Source organism: Drosophila melanogaster, chromosome 2L (assembly GCF_000001215.4).
Source record: "Drosophila melanogaster chromosome 2L".
In the NCBI taxonomy this organism is placed as follows: Eukaryota; Metazoa; Arthropoda; class Insecta; order Diptera; family Drosophilidae; genus Drosophila; species Drosophila melanogaster.
The window spans coordinates 1,897,433-1,917,578 of NT_033779.5; the positions used below are offsets into that span (position 1 = coordinate 1,897,433).

Genomic DNA, 20,146 nt, shown 5'->3' on the forward strand with positions numbered 1-20,146 from the left:
TTATTGGCCCCGCTAAATGGCCGCAAAACGATTTTCGCTTGCTTATGCTTATGAATTTTTCTACAACTCTATGATCCCAAGCGGACTTTCTAGCCATAAAACCTCAACCAACGTAAATTGCCTTAGAAAGTCAAAGTCGCTGTTTGTTGACTTTGCTGCGGAGTGTGGTGGTGATTCGGAACCCAATGGAACGAGTCGTCGTATCTGAATGGCATTTTCCATGCATTTTGGCATTGCCGAGGTCAGTGTCGAAGTTTGAAAGTCACTGCGAGTGCCGCTTCCTTGTTAGAAGTCTGGGAATTCGGACGATGTTTGTCTAGCTATATGATTAAAAGCATGGGAAATTGAAAAGTCAGGTGGTTTAGATAGAGAAAGCAGGAGGGACTGGCTTTGTGGTTTTCTAGTCCAGCGGAGAGCGAGAACGATTTCGAAAGTAAGAATATGTAGTTTGGTATAGAACAGTACTTTCATAAATAGGAAAATGATAAATATTTACACAATCATTGTGAGTGAGATAGTCTATTTTAGTTTACTGTTGCTCAATATGTGGAACAAAAACACAGAATAATCATTTGGACTATGCAAATATCAATACTTAGCATTGGAACAAATCAGTTTACGATTACGAATCATCTTCAGCCACTGGGCAGAAATTTCCATGCAATATTGCGGACTATATTTCCGCTTATACCAATTAACTCAAATTCACATGGCCCAAAGCAATTGGTAAACAAATGCAATGAAACGAAATTAAATAAGAGCCGTTTTCGATTTCATAATCCTAAATTCGCTGGCAGTTGTTGATGGTGCGAATTCGCCAACAAAAGTGGGTTAATTCGCACGGGCAGAAAGAGACAGCAGATGGTCGGGCGAAAGAGATGGCAACAGATGTGAATAGCTCCCCAGTGGATTTTTATTGAAGGCGGAGTACATATGTTCGCTCCATATTCCCTATTGCCACAGCTCTGTGCAAATATTGAATAGCTTTAATGATGTCTATTGTATGACTTTATGTATTTGTTATTAATTTTCAACTTGTCTTGCCTCTTATCGTTGCAGGTAGTAAACAAAGTCTTCTATCGACTTCAAGTCAAGAGGTCAAGGCGAGCCAATGGCCCACAAAGTAGCCGTTCACAAAAACGAATCTCATATCAGGCAACGCCCACCGTTTAGCTGCCTGTTTAATTATAATTAAAATAGTCGAAAAGAACTACTGCAGTTGAGTGTTTACTCGGCAAATGCTCTGTTTTTTTTTGTGGGGCGTTTCGCTAGAAGTTGAAGATAAAATAGAAATGTAAATTCTGTAAGGTATCATACTATCATACTATTTGTCAGGAAGGGTATTCATTCAACTGCACCATATGGAGTTATTTGGTATATTTGAACGATTCGCAGTACAACCCCCGCAGAGTGGACTGCTCCACTTTGGGCGACTACTTCTGGTTCCAGGTGGCTACACCACCGTCCCAACCATCCAAATTAGCCATGATATGCTATGCGCTGGTTTTTAGGTGTGTGGAGTCGCTTTTTTTTTCAGTTTCATGTGGGCGCGCCTTCTTCGATGGGGGAGGAATGTTCGAGCTGCAATTAAAAAAATTACCCAGTGGTCTGGGCCTCCCCCAGGTGTCCCCACATCAAAACCCACGACAAGGAGCAGCACTAAAGACCGAAAAAAAAAACAACATAAAATAATAAAAACATAAGCCCAACTGTCTTCGGCTGAACATGCAACTCCATAAATACCCGAGGAACGCACATAAAACACGTCGCTTAGTCCGTTTGGCTGGGTATTTAGACCAGTCTATGTTGTTGGCCAGACATGGTCTCCACCAGAGCGCCCAAAAGTGTGTCCACCCCCCTTTGGCACACCCATCCAGCCAGCTTGTTGGCCACTGGCTTCCGTCTGGGGAGCCACGTGCGCTCAACTGAACTGGGTTTTCTGTATGCGACTGACTTGAATGTTACAGTCAAGCCTGAATATAGAGCGACTTTCTGACTCCCAAAAGATGCGCTTTCGAGTAGCGTCGCTTTCGTTGGGACGCCACACTGTAGCTGTTACTTTTATTGCTATTTGTAGGCATTGTTATTGCTGGTGTTACTATTGCTGCCGTAGTTGTCCCCACCGCTTTTTGTTGCTTTCCATGTCTGACTGCAGTCGGAAATGGCATTTGACTGTTTGACTGCGTTTTATGCTCGCTCGCGACGCGACTCAAATTATTCCACATTGGTTGCAATTCATTTGTGACTTTGGAACGTGGCTTTTTTGTTTACTTACTCCGTCGATTGAACCGATCCCCCTGCCAAGTGACGGAAAAACTAGTTCGGCCTCGAGTTTCAATTCTTGCCGGCTTCGATTGTTTATTACCTGGCCCAGACAGTCCGGTAGTTTGGCTTAGGTTTTTGTTTGTTTGGTCCCCCGAGTTGTCTCAGCTCGGCTTGATTTATAGTAAACGCTTTTTGGGGGCAATAATGCCAACAATGCTGTTCGGGAATTTCATAATTGAAGTGCCCTAATTGCAAAAGCATGTTTCTGATAACGCAATTGGCTTGTTTGGCTTTTTTATTAGCATTGTTCGGATTTGTTTAATTGGTAATCTTTTAATATGCCCCTAAAAATATTTGCTACACTTATTTACCAAGCTAATAACATATTGATAATGCCCTCTTGCCACTCCACTGCACTGACTGACTTTTCAAACTGTCCAGACAATTTCTCGAGGGAACTTGCACATCATTCTGAAACCAACGGAATACAACATATTGGTTTATATGTACAAACTTTGAACCCTCCTTGCAATAGTTCTCTGACATGTGAATTTGGCGAATAATATGGCGACTTTGTCTGCCGAACAAATGTTGCAGTCGGGCAAAGTATGAGTAAAAAAGTTGAAAATGAAAAAAAAAATATATATATGTCTATAGATACATATGGACGAGAAATACTTTTGCCAACATCTGTTCCGATGAACTAAAGCTGGAGCGTGAGAAGCAGCACACGTAGCTGGAGAAAAATTTGATATACTTAGCGGAACGAGGGGCGATTGCTGGGTTTCTTACCTGTGATTTCTGCGCTCTTGAGGTGCTTCCTCAACCCCCCTCCTGCTGCTGCTGCCCCCACGATTCCCATTTCAGTGAGTTCTGTTTGGTTTGACTAATGCCAACTCAATTCAGCCCCCGTCCCTGCCATTTTCCCCAACGCTTTTCCCGCTGCGGTCGGAAAACGTCTGGCAATGCTGACAACGCCCCCGCAGTTTGAATTTCCCTCGCTTTCAAGCCAAAGTTTTCCAGACAGGCGATGGCAGGGCTACACTGCAATTATCAGTTCGCATTCTTAAGATTTGTTTCAAGACCATCACTTAAGTGTGGTATCTTTAAAATATATTTAATTCGTAACTCTTTATTTATGCACCTGTTGTTTTTTACTATACTTCTAGTTTAAGGTACGATTTTGCTCTGTGTGCTCCTTGGAAAACCTTCCGTCTTTGTTGTCTGCATATTTTTGGTTGGCCAAATCGTCAGTTTGTCTGCTTCCTGCCAAACTTACCAAGGTAAACAATGTAAGAAACGATGGTGGAAAAATTACTGAGATGATGGAAAGTGGGATTGGTTGGTTTGTTTACTCCTTATGCGTGGTAGTTTCGCCTTGTTTGCTGTGGTCTTAATTTATACAGGACTACTTTGTTAACTGTAGTTTCACACCCATAAACTTGAGGTGCAATTTAGTAGCCCATTATTTTAGTACATCGATTCTGGAGTTGGTTTCATTGGCGTAACTTGCAGTAGGTTGATTGTGAGAATTGTGAAATGCAAATAGCTTGCAAGCATTCTGATGAAATGCATTTTGCCGCAAGCACCATTGAATTTTAATGATAACTCACTCTCTTGTTGACCCGTTTCACCTCATCGCCAAGCAGAACAAAGGAAATCCTTTATGGCTCCACCGAATTCCCTTTGGCCAAGAGATGTTTTTTATGCCACACACAAAGCGCCAAGGAAATGCAGTTTTTTTGTGTCTCCCCTGGGTTCTTCAAGGTGTTTGCCCTTGCCCCTTGAGTTCCGTTGAGGTGTGTGGATTGCTTCCTTTATGGCTGCTTCCACAAAGGCGGGTGGGAAAGAGACGGGCTGAGAGCGTTGGAAAGAGACGGGGAAACGAGACTTTCCAGCAAGCTTAATGACTCACTTGAACAATTTTTTAGTGTCATTATTCCGTTTCCTGGACTCGAAGTTCGCTGCTTTCTTTGCCTTTCTCTGCTCATCGAATTGTCAAAAAATAATAAAATAATTCTGTCAGCTAGTTCGCTGTTCTTCACGCTCTTTTCAACTGTTTTCACTCACCTATGCCAATTGGTATGTCATGAAGTCGAAACTTCTGTGTTCTGTGTAACCCGTTTCCCCATTTTTCGGTTTCGTTTGCAAATTAAAGTCAACAGGGCCGAAAAACTGGGTTAACTTCGGCATAACTTTCCAGCGACAATTGCACAATTGCTGTTCCCAAATTATGTTTAACTCGCTGTGACATTTAATTAGTGTTTTTTGGGGGGGAAAGCTTACCCAATTTTTGAACCAAATGCATGCCCCAAGGCAATGACCTTCAGCATGTCAAATGACTCTTCATGGTTCAGAAATGCAGAAATCACTTAAACTTGAACGGTTTTGTAAGTCAAACAAAAGTTCAGTGGCCAAACGTTTAATTGATATTTATGTATGCTTTTAAGTGTTTTTTTTTCGTTTTCTTTGGCTTTACGGGCCCACACAGAAAGAGACACATCCATCAAGTTGAGAAGGAGATTACGAGAGACAAGGTCTGAAGAATCTTGATCTCGACTTATTTCCCCATTTCTGTTCCCCAAGCTGAAAGTCGAGGTAAGTTGAGTCATTTCGCGGTTGGTTTGACAATGCTAATGAAGTGGCCCATTCAGTGTTTTGCTGCACTAGCAATTGTTACGCCTGGAAATCACTTTTTTTTTTGCCTAGACACAGACGACTTAATGAGCTGATACGGCGAGCATAGCGACAAACACGCCCCCTGTGGGCGCGAACCGGCACACTCGGTTCTGTCGATAAGAGTTCCCCATCTGTGGGTGTTGATATTCATAATTACGTGCCAGTTGTTGACGAATTTGCATAACTGCATAGATAACTAACTAAATGTTATACCCGGGTATTATCGTACAAATATATCCTATTATATATTATCCATTTATGAAATGAAACTACTCAAGAGTTTCCAAGGCTTTAAAGCCATACTATTTGAACTGATTAACAACTTAACCGCTTGTGGTATTAAGTACTCTTTATTGGTGCGAAAACTTTTCATTGTAAGCTTAACTAGTTGGCTTTTAATGCGATTTCCGCTGCGCAAACTCTGGTTAGATATCTCGCTGTTCAATCTGCCCCGCAAATACCCTCTAACCAAGTTTGTCAAGTGTCAAGAAATGGCCAGCCATCTGAGATCTGCCAAACGGCCGACAGGCAACAACTAGCAGCGAACAGCTGAGAGCCAAATGGCAAACATGGCCAACAAGAGCGTACTGTTTCCGCTCGGCTGCAGCTCCGCTGGTGGGACTGTGCTGGACTGATGGGTGGCACTTCCTCCTCCCGGGCGCCCAAAAACCCCCTCCGTTTTCTAATTTTATTACGCGACCGCATAACCTAACCCTCTCCCATGTAGTGTGTGTATAATTTTATATAAGCGTAGTGCAGGCAACCGGTTTCTGTTTGTTTCCACACGAAGGTTACTTGATATGATATGAGGCTGTCAGCTCGGATCTGAATCTGAATCTGAATCTGAATCTGGGGATTCTGGGACTGCCATTGACGTGTGCAACCTGCCAGCAAAACCAGAAGTCTGCTCTTTTCTGGGCATATTAATTACACTTTGCTCATTTGAATTCTAAGTCGGCTTTCAATGAAAGCGGCAGCATGCTGATGAGCTCTGTTGATTTTCCATTTCCATTTCCCCGTTGAATGTTGTCAAGTGGACAGCTTATTGTTAAAAGCTTCCAGGTGGAAGTGAATTGGATACAACTCACAATCTTTTAGCAATTCATATATCTGAAACGGGCCATAAATGTTAATTCTTATTTAAGGAATAGTTTAATCTTTAGTAGTTAAGACTACACACGCACTTTGTGTTAGATGTTTCAAAGCGCAGTTGAAGTTAAGCTATAATTTGTACAAATGCAGTTTGAGTATCTAATGGATTTCCCATCTACTTGATGATTATGAGTATGAACAGGCAATTTAACAATAAATCATTATAAATCAATGAATTAAGGTCGCCATTTGATGAGCCCACGTTGCGTACAACCGATTGAATATAATGATAATGATCTATAATCTGCCGTAACATTGGGGTCAAGATCATGCCGAAGATCGCTGTTCTTTGAGTGAGCACAAGTGTCAATTTGAACACTTTAGAAACATGATATCATCGGGTGGCAAGATTCCTGCCATCTTGAAAGGTTCTTCAATCTATCGCCTGTCAACAGACTTGTTCAACATCTATGCCATAATCGAACCATCAAATATATATATATATGTATATCTGTTTATTGCCACCGTTTGATAACTGTTGATGGCTAAAACAGGAGAAAATCAAAGAACACCTTTCTTAAGAGACAGGTAAACAATGGAAGAAGCCCGAGGCGCCAGCGAAATCAACAAGAGATTTCGAAACCCCATGACACATCTTGAGTTTTTACCGTTCGATTCTTCAGTGGTGTTTCTCCTCGACTCGACTTTTCATATCGGCTCACACATTCGTTTTATTTCTGCACGCTGATAACTAATGGCTATAAATATATATATATATAGTAATATGTATAATTAGCGCTGTGATAGCTGAAAATCGGACGACGATGGTAGTGACGCCATTTTTCGAGGAACGATAGTGTTTGTACTTTTATTACTTTTCCTCGGCTTTGTTTAAACTTTATAAGCCAGTTGGCGGATTCCCATTGTTAGTTAGGTGTGCGAAGATTTGCCTCCTTCTTTCTGGGTTTCTGTATCTTTTCATAATTTAGTTGGCTTTTCATTATGTTCTTTTTAATGCCTTGTCTCGAGTGTGTGTGTGCGCAGAAATGTTGCGTCAATTGCGGAGATTTTCTTCGTTATGCGAAAGACGAGGTCTTTCTTTACTTGGCGGGGCATTGAACCCTAGTTTCAGGTTTTCGTACGCTAATGTTTTTCGAGTATTTAGTGAAGTGGTCTTAATAGGCCCTCCTATGCCATTTCTCACAGCCTTTATGGATTTCCATATGCGATTGCTGCAGCCAATTTAACGCCCATTTAACTCGAGCTCGCATTTCTATTTGCTTTGGGCTTTGCACTTGCACTTTTCCCGGAGATTCACAGGTCCGTGCCAAATTGGAAAACCATTTTCCCCGCGATTCGGACTTGGAAAATGCAGTTTCGTTGTTTTTATCCCCCGTTGACTTCCGTGTACATTTTTGCGTTGCGTTTGTTTCTGCAGCCTCATTGTCTCGCTTGGAATTATTTCTCCACTTATGGGGTTTTCATCTTTCAGCCTTTTTCACATGTGTATTTAAATTTGGACGTCTCTTTCACTTAAAGTTATCGCTAGTGTTTTCCCTAGACAACAGCTCATGGTAAAAGGGGCATAAATTATGTAGTGCACTGGAAAATAAAGTTTAGAAACTTAGATTTTCTTGAACATTTTGCACTGTAAAAGTATTGGCTTTCGAAGTGAAGTGAATACGTTTTTTATTTATTTTTAAGAAAAACATTCGAATTTTGTCCAGTCATTTTACAATTGCAATTATGTCTGCAAGTGCTTTTGAAACATTTTCCATGTGGCAAGCATATCATGCAAATTTCTTAGATATTGCATGTGCTGGGCCTCGACTGAGTATTTTTTTTTTGGATCCAAGACATATTGCCTTCACACCCTTTGGGCCCCGGACCCGGCCCCGCCCCCTAATGCGCTACGCCCCTGGGGATGCTGTTTGCCAATCATTGAAAATGGAATTGCAATCATCTTGTGCAACAACAACAACAACAACAACGGCAGCGGCAACATCATCTGCAGCGCCAACAGCTCCATTTGGTTGCAATTCATTTTGCATTCCTCTTGGAAAAATGTTTACCACATACGGTGGATGTGCCACGCCCCCTCCGCCGCCTTTCATGGCAACTTAAGTGTAACATTTTATTAACACTCTAGGCGTCGAAGAAATAAAACGCGCAGCATGCAGTATGCACTTTCTGGCCGCTTTTCCAGCTTCAGTATTGAGCTCAGCATCAGCTGAAAACTCAGAGCCATCGACTTGGATTTCAGTTTCAAGTGCCGCCTCTTTCAAGGCGCTTCATTGATTGCTTTTTTGCCACCAGGTTCCTCCCAAAAACACCACGAGATTACTGATTACTCCCCCATCGTAAACTATTTGCACGGGGGCGTTTTCGACTGTGGCTGGAGAATTTGTATTTTAATTACGCTGTGCAGACATCGAGTTAATGGGAGAAAATTGCAATTTGAGTACGCAAGAAATATTTAAAATAATTATTATAGTCTGTACATTAAATTTTCTTTTGAGATGGAAAGCACTGCATTTTTCACACTCCTTGAAATTTTTTTCAGTAAAAAGTGTGCAGTACCGCCATTTCGGGTAATGAATTCTATTTATATCAGCAAATACAATAAATAAATAATGTAGAGTGTTAAATAAGATTATTTACGTTAAGCCAACAGCTTTCTTAAACGACACTACTTATTGCCGACAATTGTAGGGTGTTAAATAAAATACATACGATTTGTACCACTTCTTCGCTGATTTAATATTATTTCGATGCAAAGAAAATAATTAAAGAGCTCTTTGAAGCGTTGAGATACAACTCTGGCTGTCCTGCTGCTTACTTATATAATTTTGGCAAATAAGGAAAATAGTGATTAAAACTTTCCACTTCACTAAATTTAGCTTGAGGTTCATCGAATGCCTAAATCGAGTCATCAAAACGCGGCGAAATAAATTAAAACTTGCAAGCTGTTGACACAGAAATTCATTGAACTCGTTTCGCACTCGCAAAGAGTCAAAGGCCTCGAAATGAATTTAATCAAAGTTTGCAATATTTTTCACGATGCTTGGCTTTCGTTTTTTCGCTTTGGTGATGGCCTCCTCTCATATGCTAAATGATCCATAAAATGTTGGGGTAAATTGCGAACTCAGCTCGAAATGTGGGCAAACTCAATTTCGTAGGCGAATATTGGTCGGCCTTGAGTTTTATTGAATATTTTTTTCGTAAATGGATTTAACGATTTAATTCCAGGAATTGAGCGGAGTCTTCTAAATCTGTCTGAGCTGAGTATTTAGTGGAGCGTGATTAAATCAATTCTTACAGATCTTGTAAAATTCCAACAGGCTTGACCCAATAGCCTCCTTCCAGGTTATTTATTATCAATTTGCAATTCTGATAATTCACAGAAAGCATCTTAGCACTGTTCATAAATCAAAATGCAGCACTCATTAGTTAGTTCATTAGTGTATAGTTAAGTCCCTCCGTATATCATCACATCAGATAAGAGTTATTTGAAGCCACATGCCCAGCCTCTTCAGCTTTTCAGCTGATCATTTTGGCAAAGTTCAACTGCCTTTCGTTTTAAGACGACCCACTAAAAACAAAAGAACAGGAAACCGAGCGAAAAACATGTATAGAGCGTTAATTGAGTGTGTGGAAGTCGAAATGCCCTTTGTTTTTAAAATGGAAACGTATTATGGAAATAAAGTGCTGAATCTTTCACAAACCGATCGCTGTAAAAGTAGCAATTTTCCAGGGGTTAATCAACGTAGCTTTAACTACTAATCCAAGAGATCTATAAATTCCTATTTCTTTGCTATGCCTACGAATTACAGGGTATTTGGGGCCAATCTGAGCACAGCGAAACGACACGTCTGCTACAACAAGAGAGGCTGCCCAAGTCGATTCAGACACAAAGGCCGGAGCCCAACAATTTGGGTCAATTGACTCACAAGAAGCGAGAAAAAAGCGGCAGTCGCCAAACAAAAAGACGAAATAAAACTTGTTCTCAACGCTCAGACAATAATAACTGCAAAAAAAAAAAAATGTTTTCTAGAGGAGCGATGGTCAGAGATAAAAATCCGCCCAATATGTGCCAGTCGCCAGTCTATCTAATCAATGGAAAAATAGGATATAAAAATTATGAAAAACTGTCGCATAAATCACTCAGCCGTCGTCAACTGTATTTATTTATGGCGGTCATTGTGCACAGAGGAAAAAACAAAAACACAGAGAAAAGTGGAGGCACTCGCCTAATCGATTTACAACTTGATTTGAGTTGAAAGCCAATCCAAAGATAATACATAATTTAATTGCTCCGTGCAAAAAAAGTGGGCGACATACATATACTCGTATTGCGGCGATTCTGCGAAATTGGAGATGACTTGATTGCCAAGAGGATCCCCAAGAAAAGAAAAAGATAGGGAAAATGGTAGAGACTGCTTCATAAGTGGGCACTGGCAGCTCCCCTCGCCATGAATTTCCCTTCGTTAGTGTTGAGAAATTACTCGTTTATTGTCAATATGTTAACACTTATTTGTTTCGCCTTTTTTTTCGCTTTCGTCGATGCGGACGCGGGCAATTAAGCAAGTTAACAAAACGATAATATTGTCAGTTTAGTGCCGATTGCATTAATAAAATATAGGATTTTTTGCGGCGCGTGCCTCCGACTTTTGAACAGATCAGCCTTCAACTTAAAAGTTAGCATAATACAAGATGAAGATTGAATCATTCTACAACAATTACTCCTTTAAGCTTAACTTCTAATTTCCGTTGACTTTTCGTACAGCTAATCAACGTTGAATTCCAAAGTTTTCCCATCCGAAGAAAACTTGGTGAGGAAATTAAAGAATTTTCGCAATATTTGGTCACCGGCGTTGGCAACTTTCTGCAAATTATGCAAAGGAAAATGCAGCAATCGGCGTCACACCGAAAATGGTGCAAAGCTGAGAGGAAAATTGTTCAACCTCAAGACTGAAGGTATCTCCTTTTGTTCGCCGTTTTCCCGCTGTTTTTCCACGCTTTTCCGCCACACTTTTTTGGATTCATTCAAGCAGAGGTTTCGAGGGTTTGCCATCGTCTTCTATACTCTGCTATATTTTTTTTTTTGCAGCCCGCTTTGTATCTGTAATCACTTAGTCATTGTTTTGTTGTTGCTGCCTCTTTGCGCATTAATTACAAGTGTTTCCTTGTTTCGCTGTTTAATTAACTTGGCCAAGTGCCGCGTATATGCCTTAATTCGAACATAAAAACCACAACCGCATTCGACCCACTAACATGTATCGCAGGCCCAAGATAAACTCACCTTGGGCCAAATGAAATCATGTGCAATTGCCCGCCCTGCGACATCCTTATCAATCTGGGTCCCAATGTATTGGCTTTTGTGATTCATTGGCTTTATGGCCCGCAGGAGACGTCACACGACCATTATTGGATGACTATTGTCAACCGTTTTTGGATGCCACAACTTCCCTTCAGCCAACTGCATCTTAAATGTACTGTCAATTGTCAAGTGGGAAGTGACGAACTGTTCGAATGTTGATTCAATTGATTTGCAGTATCTAATTGCTTCGCTGATTTGTGTGAGTTAGCTACTGAATTGTTCAAGAAGTCAATTAGGCGTGAAATCGAATTCAATTTGTAACTTATCTTAAAGTTACAAATTAAGACTGCACCTGGTAGAAAGATAAACTTAAACTAAGTGTGCAATCTCGCAACCGAATTGATTAGGTGGCTCCGAGTTTCCTTCCACTTTTCCTCTAAACTCTTGACTATTTTATAAGCCTTCAAAATCAATTTACCAACACTGGAAGAGCTAGCCTCGAAGCAAACAGCTGCAGCAAATTGACATTGTTGCAGTTGAAAGCTTTCAGTCGCCTTGAACCTCAATCATATTTTATTCAGCGCAAGACTGGAAAAGTAAAATCGTGGGGGAAACTTTGTTTTTAAGGGGTGGCAGGCGGTGAAACTGGCCGAGCAGGAAACAGCAGGAAAAGTGTGCTTAAGGCAAACGAGAAAAGGTGAAAAGTCCTTTTAATGCATTTTTCAATTTGGCATAAAACGGCTTAAATGAGGCAAAGTTTTTATTACATTTGTAGTAGTTGAAGTAATTTAAATGGGTTGGCTAAACTTTTATTAAAATCCCATGGTAGGGATTATGATTTATTAAAATATTATTAAATTACCTTGTTTATCTTTTTCAGAATGCTGTCCACTTAGGCAAGAGCCAATTGCCACCTATGCTTCCGTCGTTAAACTAATAAAAATTCAATACTTGCCATAAAATTATAAAGTATTCAAGTAAATCTACAAGAAACTGCCAAATTTTGAAGCCAAATGCAGTCAGCCCTAAAGTATGCAGTGGATTTTGTAAGCTTCGAGTGCAACTCAAGGCTCATTTTCTGAGCTCAACTAAATGCTCAAAGCTACACTCAGCGGAGTCATCCACCGACCGTCGCTCGCGTATAAGTGATACGCGCTGGTTCGAAACCCCGCTGGAGAGCGGTGAGCGACGCAATTTCTAAAAAGTAAAAGAGAAAACAAAGTAGCAAACGTTATCTTTTATTTAATTTTCTTTTATTATTGCGTTTGCAATCCACAGCAACCATGGACGCTCCAGATGTGGGACGCATTATAAGGGCGCCGGCGAGGCGCAAACGGAACGATGAACAGTTAATGGATAGGGTGAGTCCCATTGCAATACTATTATAATCCACAAGGGTATATGCTTAAAATAAACACCTTAACAACTCAGGATCTGTCGTCGGTTCCGTCACCAATTTTGGTATCCCGACACCTGCGATATGCACAAATATAAATATTAGTTTAAATTGGGAATATATCCATATATCCATTCTCTGTTGGCTTTCATCAAAAGCGATCTAATTCGTGAGAAGCCTCGAATTTGGTTTAGTTGAGAGGTTTGTCACTATCGAATCCGCTTAAAGCGAGCGACCGCCTGCAGTGCATGTGATCCAGTTTCCCAGACGGTTTTCTTTATCTTCTTGGGCCGACGAGGAAAATGGAAAGTTTCGCTGCATTCAATCGAACTTCGCCCACAAATGCAAAGCGATTGGGTTGTGTCATTTATTTGTATATCTTTTTCCCGATCATTTTAATACATTTTTTGTTTATCTGACTGCGATTTGATTAATTTGCTGCCATTCCACAAAAAGCATTTTCCTTTTGAAATGCTGAATGGTCATGAGTTGGCGTTGCTTTTTGTCAGGTATATTTTTCAATGGGGGGTTTTAATTGAAAGTAGTTGATTGAGAAAGTTGGAAAAAATACATCACATGGCGGAATTCCATTGATGAATGAAGATTAATTTATTATAATGAACTCAGTTTCATTTCCATAATAAAAGGGGCGTGCTTAAAATATTCAAGCCCCATATTAAATATTCACAAACAGTCGCTAGCTATGGTTTAATTTTAAGTACAATATGCTGAAGTCATTAAACGACTGCTGACTAAAAACAAGTAATTGCACATATCATTCACTTAACTCATTCACTTACACCCAGCTAATTAGCAGCCACATGCAAAAAATTCGCATCAATCATCTACGGCGATTGTCACTCCATCGACCCACATTCCACCCCAACCCACCACCCACCGAGTGTAGAAGTTCATTAACCACCCACACCACCACACACATCTCAACTCAGGTTCCACAAAGGTAACCCACAATTAAGGTGCGCTCGAGTTTCACGCAATTAGTAAAACAAAACAATTGCATTGTTTAATGTCAAGTTCAATGCACGCAGCAGACAGACGAACAAACCACACGACCACCAAACACCACCCACACCCCACACAAAATCCTATTAAATAATAAACCAAATCGAAACGAAGGCAATTATGGATTTAAGAAGCGGCGACGACAAAGAGTGTAAATATACAACACGTTAGATGCGAAGAGAAAGAAGAGAAAGCCTTTCGCGCTCTTCAAAAGCTTTCGCGTGGTGAAAATGATATGCACTGAAAACAAGCGTGAACCATTGATCTACAAGTAATATAGATTAATTCAATGATATCAATTGACTGTAATATTCAGCTATGGTCTTAAATTAAAGTTTAAATTTTCTATCTAGTTGGTCTGGAATAAACGTAACAGCTGATTGGTTAGCTTTTCGAGAGAGTGGGGATCTCTGCCAAAGGTTTTTGTTATTGTTCGGTTTGTTTGTCAGCTGTTGGGGCTTTGGAGCTTTGCGCTGCCTGCGCCGCTGACTTTGCTTTGCGCTGCTTTAGCTTCGTTTGCTTTGTCGCCGCCTTTCAGTTACAATTCGTATTCCAGTTGGAGCGCCGCGATTTTCCTGCGTGCTCAGTGATTTTCCTCGCGCTTTTCCGCTTCAGCTTTGGCTTTCGTTGTCTTCGCGTTTCGCCTGGCTGCATCTGTATTGGTATTTGCAACGCGTTCGCATGCAATTTGTTTGTGCAATTCGGAAAATTATGAAAAGCCAATCAGCGGGAGAAGAAACAACGTAACGAGAAATACCGCAAATAAAAGTTATATTTCGGCAGGCGAACAAATCGCATTTGACCCGCTTAAATCGTGTTAAACTTAGTTTTTTAGTGTGCCTCTCATGTTTCTAATTTGCCCAAAAACTGCGGAATGACCTTCGAATGTTGTTAGTTGTTGCTTTTGTTCATTTTCGGTGCGTGTAATTCGGTCGACTGCAAACAGCAACAACAGCAAATAAGCACACAAAACAAAATTAACCCACCGTCATCAACTTTTAATGATCAAGATGACGTTATATAATCTGTAAAAGAGCAAAGAAAAGCGGCGAAAAAAGAACCCAAGTCAATTTACGGTACTCAGATTCTTGCGGTTAATTAAATTAGGCGATTAGATCACTGCCACATGCAAATTAAAAAAAATGCATTGAACAGTGGAACATTTAAGCGACAGTGGGTTGTACTTGTATTGAAATTGTTGGAATATAATTTTTAAAAATAAAAGCCAACAACATTACCATTGCTATAAATTATATTTGCCGTCTCCGTGGCGTATACGCAATTTATCTGCTTTTTCATGATACTCCGCAAAATGCTTATCAAAATACTGATATGCTCGACGGCTGAAAAACAGCAAATAAAAGATAAAAAGCTGTAAAAAAACACCACTGTTTCAGACTTATTTAAAACTTATTGATTGTCCAGAAAAGAAGAAATTTATAATTCTTATAAAATCCCAAGGCAAGCCAAAGCAGCAATACACACAAGAATAACAAGCGTAAAATTGAAATATAAGGGGGGAAGGGTTGATAAGCGATAAGCAAGAGGGAAACGCAAATGTATCAGGAAGCAAGGTGATAAAAGTAAAGGCAATTAAAGTGCTCAGATAAGGGTAAAAGAAGAAAACGAGCTAGCGAAAAGTTATAGTAAACAAATTGGGGATGGGAAAGTAAACTTGACGCCATATTTTTCAATTATAGAGAAACTGAAAATTAAATTTACTGTAGTTATCGTAGAAATCGATTTCTGAGCATGAATTGTATATCGATATTACTAGTTGCTTTAATCAAAACAAATTTTTTAAAGAGTGCTTTAGCTTTACTCAAAAAGTGTATTATATAAATGCTGAAAATTAGAGGGCGTCAAAAATTAGAGGCAGTGAAAGAGCACTTTTATTTCTGGTATTCAGAACGTAACCCATTTGGCAATGATGACTGTTTGGTTCTGTCAACATCCGCGGCAGCTGTTGAATTTGGATTATTAAATTTGTGTTGTTTCTAGCAAAATGTTTTGCCCCACAAAGGCAATTGACATTTACAGTGAAATAAAGTGAGACGGTGGATGCGAAATAAAGTAAAACAGAAAGCAAATAAAACAGCGGATCGTAACGAATCGCTGACCAAAACAAACGGAAAAACAATGTAATTGTTGAAATGTAAATAGCCGCCGAGTGCAACAAATAACCAAAAGCAACGCAGTAAACAAAAAACAATTGCCAGTGAAAGGCGGGCGGCGAAGTGAGAAAAACCAGTGGAAAATCGGGCGAAATAATGCGGCATTTAATCATGACCCCGGCGTCGCTGTCGGCGTCGACGCCGACGCTCTCCACGCTGCACCACCAGCGCATGGCGCTCCAATCGCAGTCGCAGTCGCCGCTGGCGTCGCCGTTAACCCCATCGCCGTCATCGGTCTTCGGCTCGCCCAAGTTCCCAGCGAATTACGAGCGCAGCGAAAAAGTGAGTTCACAAACTAAAGTCAGACAACTAAAAAAAAAAAATGGCAAATAAAAAATCATAAAAAAAATGGCATACCTACCAAACGAGAGGCAAAAAAAAAAAGATGTGCATATAGAAACTGACGACCCCATCATAAATTACTCCATATTGTTCATGAATGGATCCACGAGTGCAGCAGCCGCTTGTTTTCCATTAATTATGCTTCTCAGCTTTTAACCCCCTGTTTTTGTACTCACTGTCGTGCATTTTCCACGCGTTCATTTATTTTCGATGCAAATGTCCCCTTTGTGGGGCAATAAAGTTCACTGTTTGTGGAGTGAAGCGGAGCTCCGCCACTTGACATTTCAATTTAAGTTTTACTTTGGACTTTGAGTGCAGTTTTGGAGGGCCAATATGTCAAAATCCAGACAAGGAATATTTTCGGACTGTCTAACGGCTCAAATTATTAGAATAACAGCGCTTTTCTCTGCGATTCTCAATGTTAAGAGCAGTTCTTCGGTGTTAATATACTTTATTTGGAAGCCAAGAAACAATATATCAAAACATTTATCAATTTCTTTTTAAAGCCCTTTAAAGCCCTTTAAAGCCCTTTTCTCGTGACCTTTAATTATTATCCAATTTGGTTCCTTTTTTTTTTTATTTGTATCATGCAAGGCAACTTTTCTTGTTTGGCAATAACGCAGCAAAACTTGTGCAAATGTCAGCGCAGCGCAATTTGCGGCAAACAATTTTCTAATTTGTTTTTCCCTCGGCGGGGAAATACTACAGAGCAGGCTGGAACTTTTCAACGTTCGACTTGCGTAATGCGCAATAATTAATCAGCTGCACAGCTCAGGGGGCAATGCGATTTAGCAAGTTTGATGTCTGTTGTTTTTTTTTTTGTTTTGTTCTCCCCTTTACAGGTGGCAAAGTTCAAGGTCACAGCAGCGGATAATCAAACAGCATTTTTGCACGCAATTTGCATTTTCCTCTGCTTATCTGTGTGCCTTTCGGTTTCATTACTGGCAACAGTGTTGCAGTTTAAATCACTATTTATTTTGCTATCTTCAAGACAAGATGAAAATGGGAAAAATCATTTTCACAGCCGCTTTGAGCTTTTTGGAGCAGAAAACATTTGCTCGCGAAGAGGAGCCGAGTTTTCCTGCATTTTCCGTGTATGCAGATGGATGCTTTTCCCCTCTTTCTACACGACTGCTGGACATAATTGCCCCCCGAGCCACGCCCACCACCCGCAGACCACAAAAGCAAGCAACTTCATTTGCGGCCGTAATTGTTTTGGCCCATATGATCCTCCATCCCGCCCCGCTCTCGCACATTGCTCATCCGACGCGTTATCTGCGCTGGCTACTTGGCAAATTGAAAGCAAAATGCAGCAGCCACTTTTCCTCGTCCCGTTTGCCGGTCTCAGCTCGTCTCGATTTTCCTCTTTTTTGTTCTACTTTTCCCTCGGCTGCAAAACAAAACCAATGCAACCAGTCTTGTCGACGGCGTTTTCTTCTAATGACCAGCCTCCCAGTTCGCTGGGAAAGTGTTCATCAAGTCAGCCTTGTCGTTTATCATATTTCGCTGCTAGTCGCCACGTCGACTTTCTAACTGCTCAGTAAAGTGTCGTTTGGTGATTTGTAAGCATGTATCAAGCCAAGTATGTTGCAAATACATCGGCGGACTTTCTTAGTCGGAGACGACTTTTCTTCTTTTCTAAATATGGCCTAAACGATTCTCTTTTTAAGGCACTCGAACACAAAGTGAAAACTGCACTCGAGACAGTGTTTAATCATTCTTTTTTAATTCGCTGGGGGAATTGATTTGTCACTTTGGATGAAGAAAGATTAAGTGTATGCTTAAAAATGGCTCACATTGTTGGCCGGTGTTTTCCTGGCTAAAACCGGCTAAGCGGATCACAATTAGCGGGGCTTACTTTTTTACGATTGATAGATGCGTCAGGGTGGTGGGAAATCTTGGTTGGATGAAGACACTTTAATGTAAACACTCTTAATTGGTAAAATTCCAAGCCTAACCAGTTGGTTGTATCTTGGGTTCCCGCAACTATGTAAACATTCAATTAAGTTTCCATAATGCCAGATATATACATACTTATCTTCAAAAGGCCTTTAAGTGCGCCTTGCGATTTGAGGCTGACATCATGTAATTATTTTGGCAAATGATCGCTTAGTGCTTCCAATTGTGGGTGGAACTTATCACGACGCAAGTGTGCCATTGATAACACGGGGGATCTACAGTCAATGTGTGTTTTCTAGTGGCTAATTCGAACGTACAGTGAGTGAATGTGGTATAATTTTGTACAAAAGAGAGTGTAGGAGTTGCAACTTAATTAACTCAAGCTGCGTGACAGGTTTTGGCCAATAGTGCAGTTTGGGTTTTCCATTTACCCAGACGGCTTGCATTTATTTTTCTTGATTTTCGGACACATTGTGAAAGGAAGTCTTGAATCTGTATCTTTTCCTTTCGCGTCCACTTTCCACTTTCGTTGGCAAGAAGGAATTAAATGCCATGGAATGATTAATTGAAACTGATTTGCTCATTTAAATCACTGCCATTTTAATCTCTCGCGTCTTTTCCGCTTTTCACTTGGCTCTGCAGCGGGAAATTCTGAGGAAAATCTGTGTCCAGCTCAATGGCTATGAATAGAGGTCTTTGTGTAATGGACAACAGCATTTTCCACTTCCAGTCGCAGCCCTACCCAACTTTATACATCATTTATCCGGCGTATGTATCATTTCTTTGCTCGATTTTTTTGTGGCGCAGAAAAGTAACAGAAAACTGTATCAATATGCGGCATATGCATCATGAGTCAGGCCCAGAAAAACAAAACAGCAGCCAGTTTGGAGCGGTTGGTGTTTGGTTGTCAGTGCCCCAACCCATGTTGGCCTCAAAATGTAACAAAAAATGCTTACCACATACAGTGAAGACTGGCAGTTGAGCGCTGGATGGCATTTGGTAACAATATTTTCAATATTTCTAGTTTAGAAGCTTCGATAAAACCCATATTTGAGTAATTTATCTTTTTAAACAGTTTTCCTACTGCAAACCTAAGCTCCACTGTAACTTCAATTTATACATATGCTCAGCTTTTTCAGTGGTTTATAGCAGTTGCGGCTCATTTGGATTCGCCGCCGTCGAACTTTGGCGCTAAAATGCATTTTTTTTTTTTTTTTGAAGAGAAAAAACGTGCGACTCGTTTAATTGAAAGGCTTTTGGGCATGCGACAAAACACGAAGAATATTGAAAGTCGATGGGATTGCTACCGCCTCTTTTGCCCCGTGAAAACCGCCTTTTGATCTGCAGATTGCAGACTTGGAGATTAGACAGAGTCAACTATTGAAACAATATCCGAGTCTTAAATTATGCTCCTGGCTTGGCTTCGCCCGACTTAAGTCCATAAGCCGTTGCTAACCGAACAATGAAATCAGCTTCAGAGGCAGCAAAGCAAACCACTCAGTTACCCAGACACGGGCCGAAAACCACCAGGCTTAAAGCATCACCCACAACCCACAACCCACCCACCGCAGTTGGCAAACAAACCACCTCCAACTTGGACCCCAAAAAGTGGCAATGCATTAGCCTTCTTTGGGGCTGCTCTCCAATGCTTTGGACTTTTGGGAGTGTTCAAAACGAATATGTTTCAAATTGATTTTTAAATGTTTTAGTTTATTTAATGACAACAATAGGAAGCAGGCTAATAAACTCATTTAAAGAAGTTGTAGGCCATTAAAAAGTTGGCGAGTCATAAATACGGGATTTCAATAAGGAGAATTCATTCAAGTGGTTAATCAACGAAGAGTAACACTGATTCGTTTCGTGGAAAACCTTTTTCCATTTTCCTTTCTGGTCTGATCTCATTGGGGCTTCTCTCTTTCTGAGTGGCTTGGTGCCCCGGCTTGCACTTCCCAGGGG

The 20,146-nt window shown here is 40.6% G+C and overlaps 1 protein-coding gene across 6 annotated transcripts in view; it reads left to right on the forward strand.

The window, feature by feature from the left end:
* Wdr62 (WD repeat domain 62) overlaps window positions 1-20,146 on the forward strand; it is a 59,668-nt gene that overhangs the window by 12,811 nt on the left and 26,711 nt on the right. For 3 of the 6 annotated variants that reach the window (NM_134786.6, NM_001103581.3, NM_001272958.1), the window contains exons 2-3: window positions 12,237-12,560; window positions 12,635-12,717. In NM_134786.6, the coding sequence (NP_608630.2) occupies window positions 12,640-12,717 (78 nt within the window). In that variant the 5' untranslated portion in view covers window positions 12,237-12,560; window positions 12,635-12,639. Of the gene's footprint in view, window positions 1-12,236; window positions 12,561-12,634; window positions 12,718-14,309; window positions 14,803-15,776; window positions 16,232-20,146 lie in introns of those variants that run through there. The other 3 variants (NM_001272957.1, NM_001258915.2, NM_001103580.2) reach the window with 2 other exon arrangements.